This window comes from Eurytemora carolleeae, unplaced genomic scaffold, assembly GCF_000591075.1.
Source record: "Eurytemora carolleeae unplaced genomic scaffold, Eaff_2.0 scaffold1193, whole genome shotgun sequence".
Classification (NCBI taxonomy): domain Eukaryota; kingdom Metazoa; phylum Arthropoda; class Copepoda; order Calanoida; family Temoridae; genus Eurytemora; species Eurytemora carolleeae.
The window spans coordinates 164571-182008 of NW_019397101.1; the positions used below are offsets into that span (position 1 = coordinate 164571).

At 31.2% G+C, this 17438-nt stretch overlaps 2 protein-coding genes across 2 annotated transcripts in view; one reads left to right on the forward strand and one right to left on the reverse strand.

Moving 5' to 3' along the window:
* Window positions 1–3159, reverse strand: part of LOC111711848 (uncharacterized) — a 13984-nt gene extending 10825 nt beyond the window's left edge. The window contains exons 1-3 of the mRNA XM_023486309.1: window positions 3011–3159; window positions 1953–2206; window positions 1369–1440 (exon numbers count right to left, since the gene is read on the reverse strand). Of these exons, the coding sequence (XP_023342077.1) occupies window positions 1369–1440; window positions 1953–2028 (148 nt within the window). The 5' untranslated portion in view covers window positions 2029–2206; window positions 3011–3159. The remainder of the gene's footprint in view (window positions 1–1368; window positions 1441–1952; window positions 2207–3010) is intronic.
* Window positions 3160–9231: 6072 nt separating this feature from the next.
* LOC111711857 (uncharacterized) overlaps window positions 9232–17438 on the forward strand; it is a 16084-nt gene continuing 7877 nt past the window's right edge. Inside the window, exons 1-6 of the mRNA XM_023486320.1 lie at window positions 9232–9820; window positions 10216–10312; window positions 12612–12679; window positions 13771–13840; window positions 14427–14516; window positions 16757–16862. Of these exons, the coding sequence (XP_023342088.1) occupies window positions 9669–9820; window positions 10216–10312; window positions 12612–12679; window positions 13771–13840; window positions 14427–14516; window positions 16757–16862 (583 nt within the window). The 5' untranslated portion in view covers window positions 9232–9668. The remainder of the gene's footprint in view (window positions 9821–10215; window positions 10313–12611; window positions 12680–13770; window positions 13841–14426; window positions 14517–16756; window positions 16863–17438) is intronic.

Below are 17438 nucleotides of genomic sequence, written 5' to 3' on the forward strand. Positions count from 1 at the left end.
AAATATGAAAAATAAATATGAAAAACAAATATGAAAAACAAATATGAAAAACAAATATGAAAAACAAATATGAAAAATAAATATGAAAAATAAATATGAAAAATAAATATGAAAAAAATAAAAAAAGTTTAGCTGAAAAGTTTCAATTCCTCATCGTTGTTGCTACACTTTGTTTAGTTTTGTGTTTTTAGATTTTTCACTTTATTTACCTTTCTTTGTTTATTTATTTAGTTTTTGTCATAGATACGCTTAAAATGCGTAGTATTTGTAATAGTAAGTGCGTAAGAAAGTAAACAGAAGGGCGTTTTTGTTTATTTACCTGTCAGGTGCTTCTAATCATGGTTTACGCAAATACTTTCGAATGAAGAAAACGTTTTAAGAATTTTTTTAAACCCAAGAGATGAACATTGTTTTCATTAGGAGCCAATATTTCTGCATAGAGAATGTGTTCTCGCTTCTAATCATAGAGAATAGAATATATATTAGAGCCGAATTTACTAGAAAAAAAGTGTAAAACGGCCATTTTGTTGTACTGTTTCCATACTGAAGGTGTACTTCACATATTTGTGCTATATAACCTTTTGGGCCCTGGAATATCATTTGACAGAAAATCTCAAATTAATGTTAAAAGAAAACCAAATTATGAAATAGGCTGATTTAATTGACCAATGATCATTTCACATAGGCTCTATGCCTTTTACTTTACAAACGATGATTTTCCGTTATAACAATAAATCAAATGATGTTTTTTATTCACCTAATTCATTTTATAAAGTTTATTTAACAGCTTCAAAAAATTCAAAATTGAAATGGATAGTCTAGGGATCATACTGTATTAATGTACTCTGCTGCATATAATTTGTGAACATTTACATGATTTGTACACTTTGAACTCCCTTTCAGGCTAAAAGGGACTGACAAAATTCATACCGAGGGATTGTCTAAAATCCCCTCTAATATATATTCTATTCTATTTGCTTCTAATCCGTTTTAAATGTCTTAAATGCGAGACAAAGTGTAGTAAAATTGCATTTAAGATTTAAATCTTAAATGTGTTCAATCATATCTCCTCTTATTGAATATCTATTGAGAAGAACAAAAATGTTTTAAATTTCTAAAATGTTCCCGGATAAATCTTTTCTAATAAAATATTATCTACAGAAGCTACGATCGTCTCAAAGACCTACCAGTAATGTCACATGAAATTGACCTCTAGTCTATTGTGCAGTGAATGATTCACATTTTTTATTATAAAAGTTAAAGAAAAGCCTTTTTACCATGATGAATAATTCTAAGTCACACAAATTTCCATACACAAAATTCATGCACAATCAATATGTTGGGAATTTCTAAAGGTTTTTTTTTTACCTGTAGCTAAGGCGAAGTTTCCCCAGTATGGTATGGCCACTGCAACAATGCTTAAAACAAGGCTTACTATTCCTAAATAGAAAATTCATCAATCTATCAATTTTTTTCAATTTTAAAAAATGAAAGATGAAATTGAAACATTTGATTTTTTAAATAGGTATCCGAGGTTATTGAGAGAGAGTAAAGGGACTGTAATCGTCTTTTCAGGTGAACATCAATGTAAAGATGAATATGCCCGATGAAAAACGTAAAATATTGAACTATTCAGTTTTAAGAATTTTTATAAATCTTGTAGATTTTCTTTCAGATGAATAACTAACCTATAAAGTAGATAACTAACCTATGAGATGAATAATTAACCTTTAAATTAATAACTAACCTATAAAATAAATAATTAACCTATAAAATTAATAATTAACCAATAAAATTAGTAACTAACCTATAAAATAGATAACTCTAACATATAAAATGCATAATTAACCTAAAAAGTAAATAACTAACCTAAAAAATGAATAACAAACCTATAAAACGAATAACTAACCATATATAAAATGAATAATTAACCTACAAAATGAACAACTAACCTATAAGAAGGATCCAAAGGGAGGTCCCAGCCTTCCCCTGCTCGCTTCGCTCATTCTGTTCGCTGGGACGACCCATCTCTCCTCTTCTTGTCACCGTATACCGAACATATCTATCTATTCCAAGGATTAAGCTCCGGACCGAACATGACTAGGTTATTATCACTTTATTTATTACTGATCACGTGGCTCACTTTTCAAATCAAATTTCAAAACTCTTTGCAGTTACACTATGTACACTATGTACACTATGTACACTAGTAATATACCAACGATTATGTTTATAAATTTCACCAAATTCAACAAAACTAAATTACAAGTGCAACAGCAACAGCTTTCAAAGCAACAGTAATATGATGCGTTCACAAAAGAATGGAGTTCTTGACCCAAACTCAAATTTTCTAATCCCTATATCGTAGTAACCTGATGGTTTAAAATATCTTAGGTCTACGACATTGGGGTGCAAAATATAGGGATTAGAAAATTAGAGTTTACAAAACAAATAAATGTCAACAACCACAACAAAAATGAAAAACATCAACATTTAAAACAAATAAATAAACAACAACCAAGTAAACTAAAACCCAAAGTAGCAAAAATAGCCAAAATCAAACTGAATTAAATAAATAATATAAACAACAATAGTATATTATAAAACACGACATGTAGAATAAATGTAGAATAAATAAAACTAGAATTAAAACAGAACAAAGCAAACTTAAATTATATCTAAGGAAATTATCAAAAAAGACAATTTTTTTTAGCTAATTGTAGGAGTGGGGGATTTTTCGGTATATTCCTAGAGAACGATTTTTGGACCCCCCCCCTGTATACTAACTGCTTAGAAGAATAAAAATTAGAGAAATACCTGTAAAAAAACAATATTGAAAACTAAAATGCTATATATATATATATATTTGTCTAAAAAGAAGAATAGAAATGTCTGGAAACACATGGTTCTGATTTTAAAATCACTGAAGCGACTATTTTACAATATTATCTAACAGTCACCATTACGTAAAGTACAACCAAAAACTAAATCAATAATCGTTGGTTCAAACCTGAGCGTAAGTCTAGATTGTTTGAAAGGGGGGGGGGAGGTCGCTATTTATAAAATCTATTGTTTATAGTATAATTACGCAGACTAGGGTTTATACTAATCACTGTACATTGTTCACCTAGCCGCGTATAGTAGTAAACTAGGCACTAAGCAGTAGAATATACCTATCTGCCTGCCTGGTTCTATATACCTGCCTCATCTATCTATCTATCCCTAGGCGTCCAAGTATATATAAAACCGACCTGTTCTGAACACAGTGGAATGTATATATTGTATATATTGTGTATATATATATATGTGGAGATAGAATAAAAAGCAGGTAGTTCTCTGGACATATCAGGCATTACGAGGCTTGATTTAGAAAACAGGGGGGGATTATTAAGGAGAGGGGGGGGGGAAGGGAGAATTATTTGTAATAAAAGCTACAGGTAAGGGAATTATGATAATTAATAAGAAAACTACGTTTTTTTAGACTTATTTTATTTTTACAAAAAAAACAGGAAAAATAGTCTGAGGACGAGAACGAAAAAACAGGAGTGAGGGTAGATGACGAGGAAAAAACAGAAATGGGGGGAAAAGAGACATTATTATTATATGAGATTTATCAGTCATTTCTTATCCAATCATGTATTTGATAAAGATTTTTATGGGACATCCTCTAAATGCAATGTATTTTGGGCCATTTACACTCATTCTGGCACACCATGCCATGTACACCCAATATATTCTGGGACACAATGGACACCCAATGTATTCTGAGACACAATGTACACACAATGCATTCTGGGACACCATGTACTCACAATGTAGTCGGGACACCATGAAATGAGCACACAATATATTCTGAGACACCATGTATGAACAATGTATTCTGGAACAGCGTATTTTGGGATACACCCTGTATAAACAGCGTATAACGGTAAAATTATGAAACATAGAAAATTGGGAAAATTCAATGGCTGCGTCATTGGTCGTCGCGGAGAGTAAAAACTCGGGGTTTAAATGTTTGTCTCAATTATTTCATAAATCTTTTATAGAATAGAATCTCTGATTGTTTAGAAACCTGCAGCCATGGTTTAATGTTTCTACACTCGTAAAATAAACAACAGTTATTATTTTATTATAACCTTTATTTAAGTAAAAAATTAAATAAATATGATAAACGATGGTTTTTTTTTACCTACAACTACTTTACAAGGAAGTTAAGGGAAGTTTAATTTAACAAGAGTTCCTAAGACCAATTTTGCCTACAAAACATCCAGAGCGCAGCAAGGAATATTTTTTTAGGCAATATTGGTCTTGGGATCCCGATGGTGCAGTAAAATTTCTAATTTCCGGAAAAAGTAGTTGTACACAATTCTTTTAAAATTAAAATGCACGAATTTTTCCCCAAAACTTTGCGAAGCGGGTGGTTATTTTCCATAACTCTCCCATAGGACGTTAGGTAACTTAATCTCCCCCTCTGTTGGGGGAATCAAAGGTCGGTAATGTTGGCCAAAAAGCGGTAAAATCATTTATGTTTTTTGTTTATTGCAAAACAAAATAATTTAATTCACTCTTAATTTAACTTGTAGAAGTATACATAGTTGTAGATGTAGAAATATATTGTAAGGTAGGATACTAAAAAAACATTTAGCCCATTCGGTCCAGCTGTTTGGCCAGCCATACATAGATAACATATATGAAAATATATATATATGAGCGAAAAGCTTTATTATATAGACTAGCTAAAACGCCAGGAGTTCCCCCTGGAATTTAAAAAAAAAACTTTATTGAAATTCAAATTTTGAGACTGGCCCAGCAGTATCGATGTTTTGGACAAAACTTTCCAATTTTTTTTGTTCGGATTTTAGACATGTAAAAATAAAATGTGATAAAAAATTCGAAAAACATTGAAAAAGATATCCGCGAAACCAAATCTTTATTTCAAAACTTTATTAGATATAACAAAATATCCGCATTAATTTAAAGTGTAANTTTTTTTTAGAATATATAAATGATTATTTCTTGTAATTCTTTCTATGATTAAACCAAGTACTAAACAAATTTTCTTTGTCGCTCGCGCACACATTAAAAGAATTGATTGACTCATATCGTTACTTTTACAGTTGTTGAAAGTATAACATTTTAAAAAACACAAGAAAAAAAACGATTTGAATTGAACACAAATGTTTCTCAGGGGGGGGGGAGGGCAAGCCCCCCATAACCTTCCCATAGATCATTACAAAAAAATATTTTGCCTCCCCCCCCCTAGCAAAAGTGATTGTTGCGCCTCTGTATTGTTTGTATCCAATAAACGTCAAAACGAATAAACTGATCGAGCCCAAATGTTGTGTGGGACCTAAAATGACCACTGGAAAGGTTTAAACATCAGTTACCTGGTTTTAGCAATATATTTTTATAAAAAAGTTGTCACCGAAAAGCCCAATTCCTGCCATTTCCAAAACGTGGTCTCCCATTTTAGTGGTTTTACAATTACCGGAGATATGAATGATTTCGTTCACAATGACACATTTTCATGGTTTTCTTTAATTGAATAAACAAAATTCTTATATCTTTGGTATTTATGCGAACAAAAAAATGAAAAACCACATTTTAGAAATGGCAGAATTATGGCTATTCCGTGATAATTATTTTCTAAAAAAACATTACTAAACAAAATTCTTATATATCTGGGACTATTGCGAGCAAAGAATGACAAACCACATTTTAGAAATGGCAGGAATAAGGTTATTCTGTAATAATTATTTCCTAAACACTAAAATCAGGGTCACCAATGTTGAATACCGCAAACTATTTCTATTTAAAGTATCAATTAATTAACATTATTCCGGGTTATTTAGGTTTTAAAGATATTGAAAATAATGCAATTAAAGTTGGAAATATTCAAAAAGTTTAAAAGATTAGACAATAGACCTACTTCCAACCTACTTCTTTAATAAACATGAGAACATTTTTGCATTCCAAAATTTATAAAATCTATCAAAAATTACAAAAGATATAAAGAAAAACCCGGAAAAGGTATTAAATAAATCTACAAATTATTAAAACTTATATACTTAAATATATGGAATAACATCATGTAAACTATAGTAATATTCAACTTATTGTAAACTTTAAATCCTAGAAATATTCAACATCTTGTAAACTTTAATAATATTCAACTTATTGTAAACTTTAAATCCTAGTATTGTTCAACATCTTGTAAACTCTAGTATGTATTCAACTTATTGTAAACTTTAAATCCTAGTAATGTTCAACATCTTGAAAACTATAGTATGTATTTAACTTATTGTAAACTTTAAATCCTAGTATTTTTCAACATCTTGTAAACTATAGTATGTATTCAACTTATTGTAAACTTTAAATCCTAGAAATATTCAACATCTTGTAAACTAGTAATATTCAACTTATTGTAAACTTTAAATCCTAGTATTTTTCAACATCTTGTAAACTATAGTATATATTCAACTTATTGTAATCTTTAAATCCTAGTAATATTCAACATCTTGTAATCTATAGTATGTATTCAACTTATTGTAAACTTTAAATCCTAGTAATATTCAACATCTTGTAAACTCTAGTATGTATTCAACTTATTGTAAACTTTAAATCCTAGTATTGTTTAACATCTTGTAAACTATAGTAGTATTCAACTTTTTGTAAACTTTAAATCCTAGTAATATTCCTCATCTTTTAAACTAAAAAGAAATAAGGCTAAGTCCGTCATACTTAAAAAGTTATAAAGATTTAAATGGTTATACCAATTAGGTTCTAATACAATGGATGGCAACGTAGAATTTGTACACTCTGAGTAGAGCTGTATTTTTACGTCACAAGTGTCAACTCTGTTTTTGTGTCCGATAAAATTATTAATAATAGTGATAATATAAGAATAAAGTGCTTATCCTTCAATAATCCTTCATTTTCTGTTTTTACTCTTTTTTATTTAATCTTGGAAAACATGTCAAATATGTGAGATTAATTTCGTTTTCCTTGTAATATTTGACACTTGTGACGTCGTGTATAATTTGTCCATTTCTCTGTTGTACTTGCAATCTTTTTGGGTTATACTGTTGTTATCAGACAGGCCACAAATACAGGGTCACTTGAATCTACGTATGTGTTTGGGGGGGGGGTGTAATGCATAACCCCTATTGTCAGACTTTTCAACGTACCCCTCCCATTTATGAACGCCCCTGAAGCTCTGAGGAAAACTACAAAACTAACATAATCACGAAACCTCGTACTCTCCTGGAAAAATCCCCAAGCAGCGGCAGAATTTATTTTACATAAAGAACATTCCGGTTTGTGGTGCAGTGAGAGCAAAAAACTATGGAATTATTGTTGTCCTTCTTCTTTCTTTCACTTGATAATTTTCGCTGGGAGTTTGTGATTTTCTAATGTTGTACAAAAATTTATTTGTTTTTTTTCTGGATTACATGTCGTTCATATCCTTAAATTACACTTTTTTGAAATTTCCTCCAAATCGAGTTTTTTATTTTTAATAAATAAATTAAAAACAATCGCTTTTTTATTCAACGTTTAATTGTTTTAAAGATAATCCAATTGTTTAAAAGAGTTAGGTAGAAGAATTTATTTAAATTTAAGATCAAAACAAACAATGTCTTTTTAACAGATAATAGATAATTTGTTTTAAAAATAAACCAATTTTTGCCTCCAATTAAAGTTTGTCATTATTTTCAAGCTTAAAGTTTAAAATTAGAATTGGATCTTTATTATTATTATTATTATTATTATTATTATGATTATAATTACTAATGTCTTGTAACAGGTATATAGATTATTTAAGCACTAAATGTAAGCTTGATGCTGTTTTATTTAGAATTTTTTTCAGAAGTAATTCATCTTATTTTCACTCAAGAGAGAAACATGTAATTACCAAATATAAAATTTTTGTTAACCTTTGATGAAAGACTTTTATGTTGAGTTTATAAATTTTGCTTAAGACAATTTTTTTTTCATGTCTAGTATTTTATTAAAAAAACGTATATAAAATTAAATTCACACCTCTGCAAAAATACTTCTATTCTTTTGCAAATATTGGCGATAAATTCGAATTCTTGAATCATTTCGTTTCATTGAGAAATCAACACGCTTGAGAATATATCTACACTTTCATTCATGTTATATCTATCTATCTATCTATCTATCTATCTATTTATCTATCTATCTATTTATCTATCTATCTATCTATTTATCTATCTATCTATCTATCTATCTATCCCCGACCATGGGACGAAATTGTGTGCATGTAACTGAGAGTTAAATTTAGAATTTTTGGCGAGTTTCTCAAAAACATGGCATTAAATATTTAACTGAAATATGTCAGATAAATGTGGTTTAAATGTCTCAATGCTAAAAATACACTTCGTAGGTTGAGTTAAATGTTAGAATATTTATATTTTTAGTAGAAAAAAAACTAGTTAAATGCAACTTTCTAGACTCAATAAAAAGTGTGAAAGAAAACAATTAAAATTAGGGTTGCACAATCTTGGACGCTTGATCACGATATCCAATGTGGGCAACTTCAAATGTGATCCCTGAATTAAAGCTATCCTTACAGAGTATAACCAATACTTTATATAGAACAAGGATGAAACTAATCTGAAGGTCTGCGGTATCAGACCAGAAGAGACTGTTAACGTAGTTTCTAGAGACTCTCCATGTAAAGAGTATGCAAAATCATAAAAATAACCTTGTTCTCTTTAGAAAAACTACTGACCCGTTTAGGTATGCAGCAGAGACAATGCAAGAATTTATCAGAATTAATTTCTTACTTGGATAATGTATTCGGGTGACATTTTTAAAAGGCAAGTCATTTTTCAAATGGAGGGCGACTTAAAATAACGTGAACAGTCCCTTTCAATCATCCTCCCAAATCAAAATACTGTAGTCAACAGTTCCGTACCTTAATCAGTTAATTACACAAGAGCCAAGAACTTTTGCAAGAATAGATTAAGCTTATCATTTTTTTTAGCTTAACCACTTCTCAACTCTGTTCTCTTGTTGGTCAAAGATCGAATGAGAGGTCGGAAAATTGTAAAAATCCTAATTAAAAATAAAAAAAGTTCATTAATTGTTCCCTCCAACTGAAATCCTATCTTTTTAAGTTCTTAGATTCACCTTTCTGATCAGTCTATTTTTAGAGTATTCAGGAATATTGTGCTGTTTATACAGTTTTCAGTCTTCATTTATTCATCAGTAGTTCAGTTCCTCCAGAAGCTAATAGAACCACAGAGCAGTTCCTCCAGTAGATAATAGAACCACGGAGCAGTTACTCCAGTAAATAATAGAACCACAGACAGTTACTCCAGTAGATAATAGAACCACGGAGCAGTTACTCCAGTAGATAATAGAACCACGGAGCAGTTACTCCAGTAGATAATAGAACCACAGAGCAGTTACTCCAGTAGATAATAGAACCACGGAGCAGTTACTCTAGTAGATAATAGATCCACAGAGCAGTTACTCCAGTAGACAGTAGAACCACGGAGCAGTTACTCCAGTAGATAATAGAACCACGGAGAAGTTACTCCAGTAGATAATAGATCCACAGAACAGTTAATCCAGTAGACAGTAGAACCACGGAGCAGTTACTCTTTAAATTGATATTTTCAGAAAAACATTCTCTTTTAATGATCAAAATGGACTCAGTCCAAACCCAAATCGTCTTTGGACTTCAGATTGACGGTGGACTTCTGAGCGGCCTCCTTGTACAACTCGTCCTTGGACTCCAGCTGGTATGGGGAGGACGAGTAGGAGGTACAGAGGTCCCTTTATCCTGCAGGTACTTGTCATACTACAGCTAGGATCTGTTGTGTAAAAATCCATGATATTGAATTGTACGCTAGTGTACTATGTGAACTTAACACAGCAACCGTCACATTTTTTCCTGGGATAAACGGAATGGTCTGTATACTAAGCAGTTTTCTGCCACTTCTAGAATGTAAATTTGAATATTCCTTAAATATTTAACAGCTTGCAAACAAAGTGTTAAATAATTACAAGTGTCTGTAGATAAATATGGAAAAGTTAAAGGTTTCAAGGATGTCCTTACAACACGTTGTAAATCGGGGATCCCCCTCTTTCAAGGTCACTTGAAATTACGTAAATAGTCTCTTAAAATAGCTAATGAGCTTGAACTAGATTAAATTGAACCGGATTTAAAAGTTTTCATCTCAGGTTCTGGCGAGGATTAACAGAGCAGGAGCTTAACCTGAGGCAGAGGAAGATGAAGATCAAGCACAGGGTCTTCTACTTCTGGGATACCGGGAAAAAGGTGGGAAAACAGATATCCCATAAGTTCATAAATTGCATGATCGTACCTGCCCGTCTAGGGTACCCATTGTGTGGCAACAGAGTCAGACGGGAAGAACTTTTTACATAGTACGATCTACACAGTTTTAAAAATTATGCATTCACTATACAGAACAGGCCGACTTTGAAGTGTCACCTTGCCAACCGAGTGGTTCTAAATCAAATTATCAAAAGTTATTCATATTTTTTGTCGTCGGGTGGAAATGCACTGAAATAAATATATTCTAATTTTTTTTCTTTAAATGGGCAATATAAACGTACATTTAAGTGACCATCCAAGCAAAGATGGCAATTGGCAATGTCCGAAGATAATGTGAAAAATGTTTTCTTTTTTCTATTGTTTATTCTATTGTTTATTCTATTGTTTATTCTATTGTTTATTCTATTGTTTTTTCTATTGTTTTTTCTATTGTTTTTTCTATTGTTTTTTCTATTGTTTTTTCTATTGTTTTTTCTATTGTTTTTTTCTATTGTTTTTTCTATTGTTTTTTCTATTGTTTTTTCTATTGTTTTTTCTATTGTGTATTCTATTGTTTATTCTATTGTTTATTCTATTGTTTATTCTATTGTTTATTTCTATTGTTTATTTCTATTGTTTTTTCTATTGTTTATTTCTGCATTATTCCTATTTTTGTTCCTGCAAAAGAAAGCGCAAGGCAAGTCACTTTTATAGTGAAACCACAATTGAAAATTATAAGTTTTTCAAATTACAAACATGAATATTTGATTCATATCTGTACAGACACAGAATTATAGAATGCGGTTGAGTGAGGATCGGGAATTGCCATTTTTGCATGAAGGGACACTTGAGATAACATGTCCCTTTAATATTTAATTTTTTATAGAGTACATTTCTCCAATCACTAGAAGATATTGCACCTTACGACAAAAATAAATATAATATTGAGCTAATTTGATTTAGAATCTAAAGTAAAAGCAAACAGGCAACCTTCAATGTGTTTGGTGATTCGGTTGAATTTTGTTTCGGGGCTTTAACTAGGTTTCGAATAAGTAAAATTTTGGAAATCAGTTTTAAAAGATGTCGGGTAAGTTTTTTTTTGGGCTCTGAGTGAACTAGGCTGTCGAGTTGTATTCTTGAATTTAAAAGTAATAAAATTATCAAGTAAGTATTCTGCATACACAAACAGTGTACTGCATACACAAACAGTGTACTGCATACACAAACAGTGTACTGCGGTACACAAACAGTGTACTGCATTAAAAGTTTTACATCATCACAAATTAGGTACAAGGTCTTAGCTTACTTACAAAGTTTCCTCAATATATCTGGAAAAATAACAACAAGTTTCGGAAGGTTGGGTAATTTTTAGATGTGCACCATTATTATATAATGACTTCTCTTGATCTAATTAAGAGGAAGTTTGCTAATTTGATTGTCTATTGCAATAATGGGTCAACAACAAAACTTTTATATAAATATATAAATATATAAATATATAAATCTTAGAAACGTATTATTTTATTTGAACAACGAAATAATATGTAATAGAAACTTGCAGAAAATAAAGTCGAATGAAAACGCGAGGAATATAAACAAATCTTAGCCTGGGAAGCAGTGATTATTATTGATAAATAATTATACTGCTTTTATTTCAATTCTGTTTTGTGTAACAAAAGATTAAGAAATATTAAGGGAATTGTTAAAAGATTGGTATTAAGTGACCCGGGCTTTTCAAAATTTCAAAAATATTTTGAATCATATTTGTAAAATTATGTTAAAAGTCTGTTTAAAGTATGTTTAAAATTGTTAAAACTCACTTTGACATAAGTTTTAAAATGTGAAAACGAAATTTTAAATATTTATTCATTCATTAATCTATTAATCTATCTAGGACCGTCTACACTCCATTCATTACTCTATTAATCTATCTAGGACTACCTACCCTCCATTCATTAATCTATTAATCTATCTAGGACTGTCTACCCTCCATTCATTAATCTATTAATCTATCTAGGACTGCCTCCCCTCCATTCATTTATCTATTAATCTATCTAGGACTGCCTACCCTCCATTTTAATCTATTAATCTATTTAGGACTGCCTACCCTCCATTCATTAATCTATTAATCTATCTAGGACTGCCTCCCCTCCATTCATTAATCTATTAATCTATCTAGGACTGCATCCCCTCCATTCATTAATCTATTAATCTATCTAGGACTACCTACCCTCCATTCATTAATCTATTCATCTTTCTAGGACTGTCTACCCTCCATTCATTAATCTATTAATCTATCTAGGACTGCCTACCCTGTACTAGATGCCAGACCCGTGGCCTAGTTACCCTTCTTCCTTGCCAATATTTTAGGTACAGGGTGTCTTATTGCACATGAAAATTAAGAGACGACATTTAAATTACAGTGTGTCCCACAAAATATGACAAGAAGAGACGACATTAAAATTACAAAATGTCCCACAAAACATGACAATCAGAGACGACTTGTAAATTACAGGGTGTTCCACAAAACATGATAATAGAGACGATTTTTGATTTACGGGGTATCTCACTGCACAAAACAATTAAAAGACGACTTTCTTTTAAATTACAAGGTGTCCCAATAAACAGGACAGTTAAGAAACAACTTTTGTAATCACAGTGTGCCCTACTAAACAGGACAGTTAAGGGACGACTTTTAGATTACAAGGTGTCCCACTAAACAGGACAGTTAAGAGACTACTTTTAAATTACAAGCTGTCCCACTAAACAGGACAATTAAGAGACCCCATAAAACTGTGGAATATAAAGACGACCGCAGACTCAAGTTATGATTTTTAAAAGTCTAATGAAAAATAAACATATTTTATATTTCACTTTTCTTTTAATTTACTTGGTGTCCCAATAAACATGACTTTTCAGAGACGACTTTTTTTAATTTACAGGGTGTCCCAATGAACATGACTTTTAAGAGACGACTTTTCTTTTAATTCATATGGTGTCCCAATAAACATGACTTTTCAGAGACGACTTTTCTTTTAATTTACAGGGTGTCCCACTAGTTGTCACTGCTAGTTATATCTTTAATATTTTCCTTCACAATGGGAACGATTGTACATGGTAAAAAGAAAGCTAGAACCTTCCCAGTTCTTAAAAACCATTTAAATAATTTCGTCACATGTTGTATTAGCTCTCTGGATATATTGATGTTATGACAATTTTAGTCTTCTTTAAAACCTTGAAAGCACAAAACAGACAATCACACTTTGGAAACTCAACACACTATACTCAAAATGGGTTGTGTGAAACTGATCAAAGTTAAAAAAAAAATTTTATACCTTCATTCAAAAAATAGAATTAACATATTATTCATTTGAGCAGGAGGGGATTTAAGTAATTACAAAGTGTTTCCGACAAGTTTTGAATTCAATAAAACTTTTTAATATTAATTGATGAATATTTAGGGACAGTGTTTGTGTGAAAAGCTCTGACTGGAGCAGACATATTTGGCAGAAAGAAATATCTGAATATCAGGTAGAAATATAGAAATATCTGAATATCAGGTAGAAATATCGAAATATCTGAATATCAGGTAGAAATATCGAAATATCTGAATATCAGGTAGAAATATCGAAATATCTGAATATCAGGTATAAATATAGAAATATCTGAATATCAGGTAGAAATATAGAAATATCTGAATATCAGGTAGAAATATAGAAATATCTGAATATCAGGTAGAAATATAGAAATATCTGAATATCAGGTAGAAATATAGAAATATCTGAATATCAGGTAGAAATATGGAAATATCTGAATATCAGGTAGAAAGATTAAATTTTATGGCGCCAACCACCCCTTTAGATTGATATCTCCCAGTGTTTCTGATTTTAAGTCCAGTGAGCCTTAACTTTAGAATCAATTTCCAGACCTTAAACGTAGATATTATCTTTTTGCTATTTTATACTTGTTGGTTGGGCTATGTGTTTTGAATATTTAAGTTTAAAGGTATATTACGCTGTTTTTGACAGGGGTTTTTGACAGGTTTTCAATAAGAAATGAAAATATGATGACAGTGTGCACTTCGTTGTAAATACTTTTACGTGTTCCCCTGTTCCAGGATTATAGCTCTGGTCTAGAGGATTCTATAGATGAAGCTGTTTTGGTTTACAGTGCTGCTCCTGATTCACAGATTTCTGATCATACGGAGGTAGGCTGCTGTTAGAGTAGCAGAGAGCAGGTTAGAGTAGCTTAGAGCAACTTAGATCAGCTGAAAGCGGCTAAGAGTAGCTGAAAGCAGCCTAGATCATCTGAGAAGAGCTAAACCTTGTGCAGCTTAAAGCAGCATCTATGCTTCTAAAACAGTTTAGAGCAACTTAGAACAACTTAAAGGTCCTAGATTCTAGAAATTCAGATAATTAAACAAAAAATTCCTTTTTAACATTTAGTATAAGGAGCTAAACAATCACCTCAAACTATAATATTTTAATCCTTATATCTTTATTATATTTCTAACTATGAATACTGCTTCATCAAATAGTCAATTTTGTATTGCAATTTTTTTAATGTTTAAACCATCGGATTGCAAAGATATAGGGATTAGAGAATTAGAGTTTGAGGAGAGTGTTCAGTTCTTTAGTCTTCATGTATTCTGGATATTTAGGGTAGAACATATATATAGAAACATGTTTGGAATTTTGGACAGTTAAATTAAGTGCATTCTATTTTTAATGTTTAATGTGGTTTTATTTATCGATATTAAACACTACTTTACAGGAAACTTAATTGAAGTTTTTATTGATTGTTCTTTTCCAAACAAATAATTGTGGAAACTTTATCAAACTAGGCTTTCAATCCTAAACATTCTCTCTTTGTATACATTATAAAACAAAAACAAAAAATTTTGCTAGTTTTATAAAAAATTTCGTGGATTTTCAAAATTTTATGGAAATCGAATTTTGTTGGAGGCTAATTTTTTTTATTTTGATCATTCATAAACTTCACTGGGGTCTTGTGAGGTCCCACAGTCTACACACCATTTGAGCCGGATCGCTTTAGCCGTTTTTACGTTTATTGGATACAAACAAACAGACAAGCAAAGTTTATAAATAGATGAACTGTAGATGCAATTTCAAGTGATCCTCAACTGGTGGCGTTGCATGTCCGATTCACAACGCTATCGTTAAAAACTTTGTCTGGTAAAGAATGAATTAGATGTAATTGTTTTTTTTTTAAATTGTGGTTTTCTGCTTCAGAAAAAATAATATTTACAGAATTAAGCACTTTTTAAGTAGAAAAACGACGTGATGTTAAAAAATATAACGATATTAGGGGTTTAAGGATTTTATTTATAATTATGACAACATGTCCCTTTCCAGGTGTTTATTTTCCCTTGTAGGATTTTTAACCAATTTTTGTACTTAACTTATTTTTTAATCTACAGTAAAATGGTAAATGGTGGAAAAATATTTTATTTCGCAAGTCAAAATGATAAGAATTCAAAAACATTTCAAATTTTAAGAAGTCAAATTGAGATAAAAATAAAAAATGCTATCAAGAAAACTATTTATTTTTAATAAGCATCTTGAAAATATAAAAAAAAAACTTGACAAAAATGTATAAAAGAATCTAAAAATGATATTTTAGAAAGAAATTTTTTAAATATTTCATTTCTTTTCTTCTTAAAGTACAACCATGTTTACTTTCTGCAAAGAATGAATTGTTTTGTAAAAATGTTATTCTCCAGAGAACGTAGAGAATTAAATTTAGTGACGTCAAAACAGAATATGAAAATTTTATTGTTAACTTAAATTGACTGTACAAGCGTAATTTCAAGTGACCTTCCATTTATAGCAAGGCATACACGATTCACTACGGTACCCGTTAAACCTTTGTCCGGACAACGTCGAAGTAGATACCCTCATTTGTACAGCTGAAGCACAGACTACACAGACTCTTATCTCCTTTTACTGGGTGGGCTACATAGGCCTATGTTGACCCGGCACGACATGCTATGTTTTTACAAAAGGGTTTTTAAGTGCCATCTCACGGCCACTTGTTCAACATAATACCCATTCAGGGGTTAAGTTTTACAACTGTTAAGATATACTCCAATTTTAAACATGAAACAGAGCATTTATGAATTCAGTCTTTTTTAAAGATTTTGTGTTTCCGATCCAAACGATCCTTAAATATCCCTGAATACAGATGTTTGTTGATTGGTCGTGTACAGTACTTGTATACAATAGAACATGCTGTGGAAAATATCGCATATTTTAGCTGATAATCGATCTCTGTAACTCTCTTATCTCTGAGCTGGGGATAGAGTGCCGGGCCGGAGACTACAGGTTACAGTGTACACTGTACTCTCCGTGCTAGTTTTTGGTAGTGTACACTCGCGCAGTTTCAACTGTTACTTAATTTCCCGCTATATAAATAAGAATTGTCTAGGTTTGGGGGGAGGAGCAGCGGGAAGCAGGACTAAGGACGGATAGTCCTAGCCGTAGACTCGCCAGGACGGATCCAAGAGGACAAAGGACAAAGAACGTGATTTCAGGTCCTTAATTGTTCGGCATTTTCTAGTAATTTTCGTATTTCTGAATTTTATGGAATTAATTAAAATCAAATTAAAGTGTATAAAAATATCGATTTGGAGGCTGAACAATTATAAATGATAGGAAATTGATTTTATTGAGATTTAAACGATATACAGGGTTACCCACAAAATATGAGACTTCAGAGATGATTGTACGAAATTTGTTTAGTCCGTTTTCTTGCATTTAGGGTTCTTTGTAGTGCAAAACTGTTCCTAATTATTTAGTAAACCATTAAAATGTACTTAATTGAATGCAACAATCAAAAATCAAGATTTAAACCGTCATTTTCAGAGTTTTGGGTCGTCTTTACAGTCTCATCCTTTGTTGGCAACCCTGTACCTATACATGGAAATATAAACAGAGATTTGCAAGGGAGATCCAAGAAGAATTTGCAAAGGGGGGATCTAAAAAGGATTTGCAATGGGGGATCTAAAAAGGATTTGCAATGGGGGATCTGCAAGAAGGATTTTTAAGGAGAATCCGAGACGGATTTGCAAAGAGGATCCGAGAAGGATTTGCAAGGCTACCTACCCTCC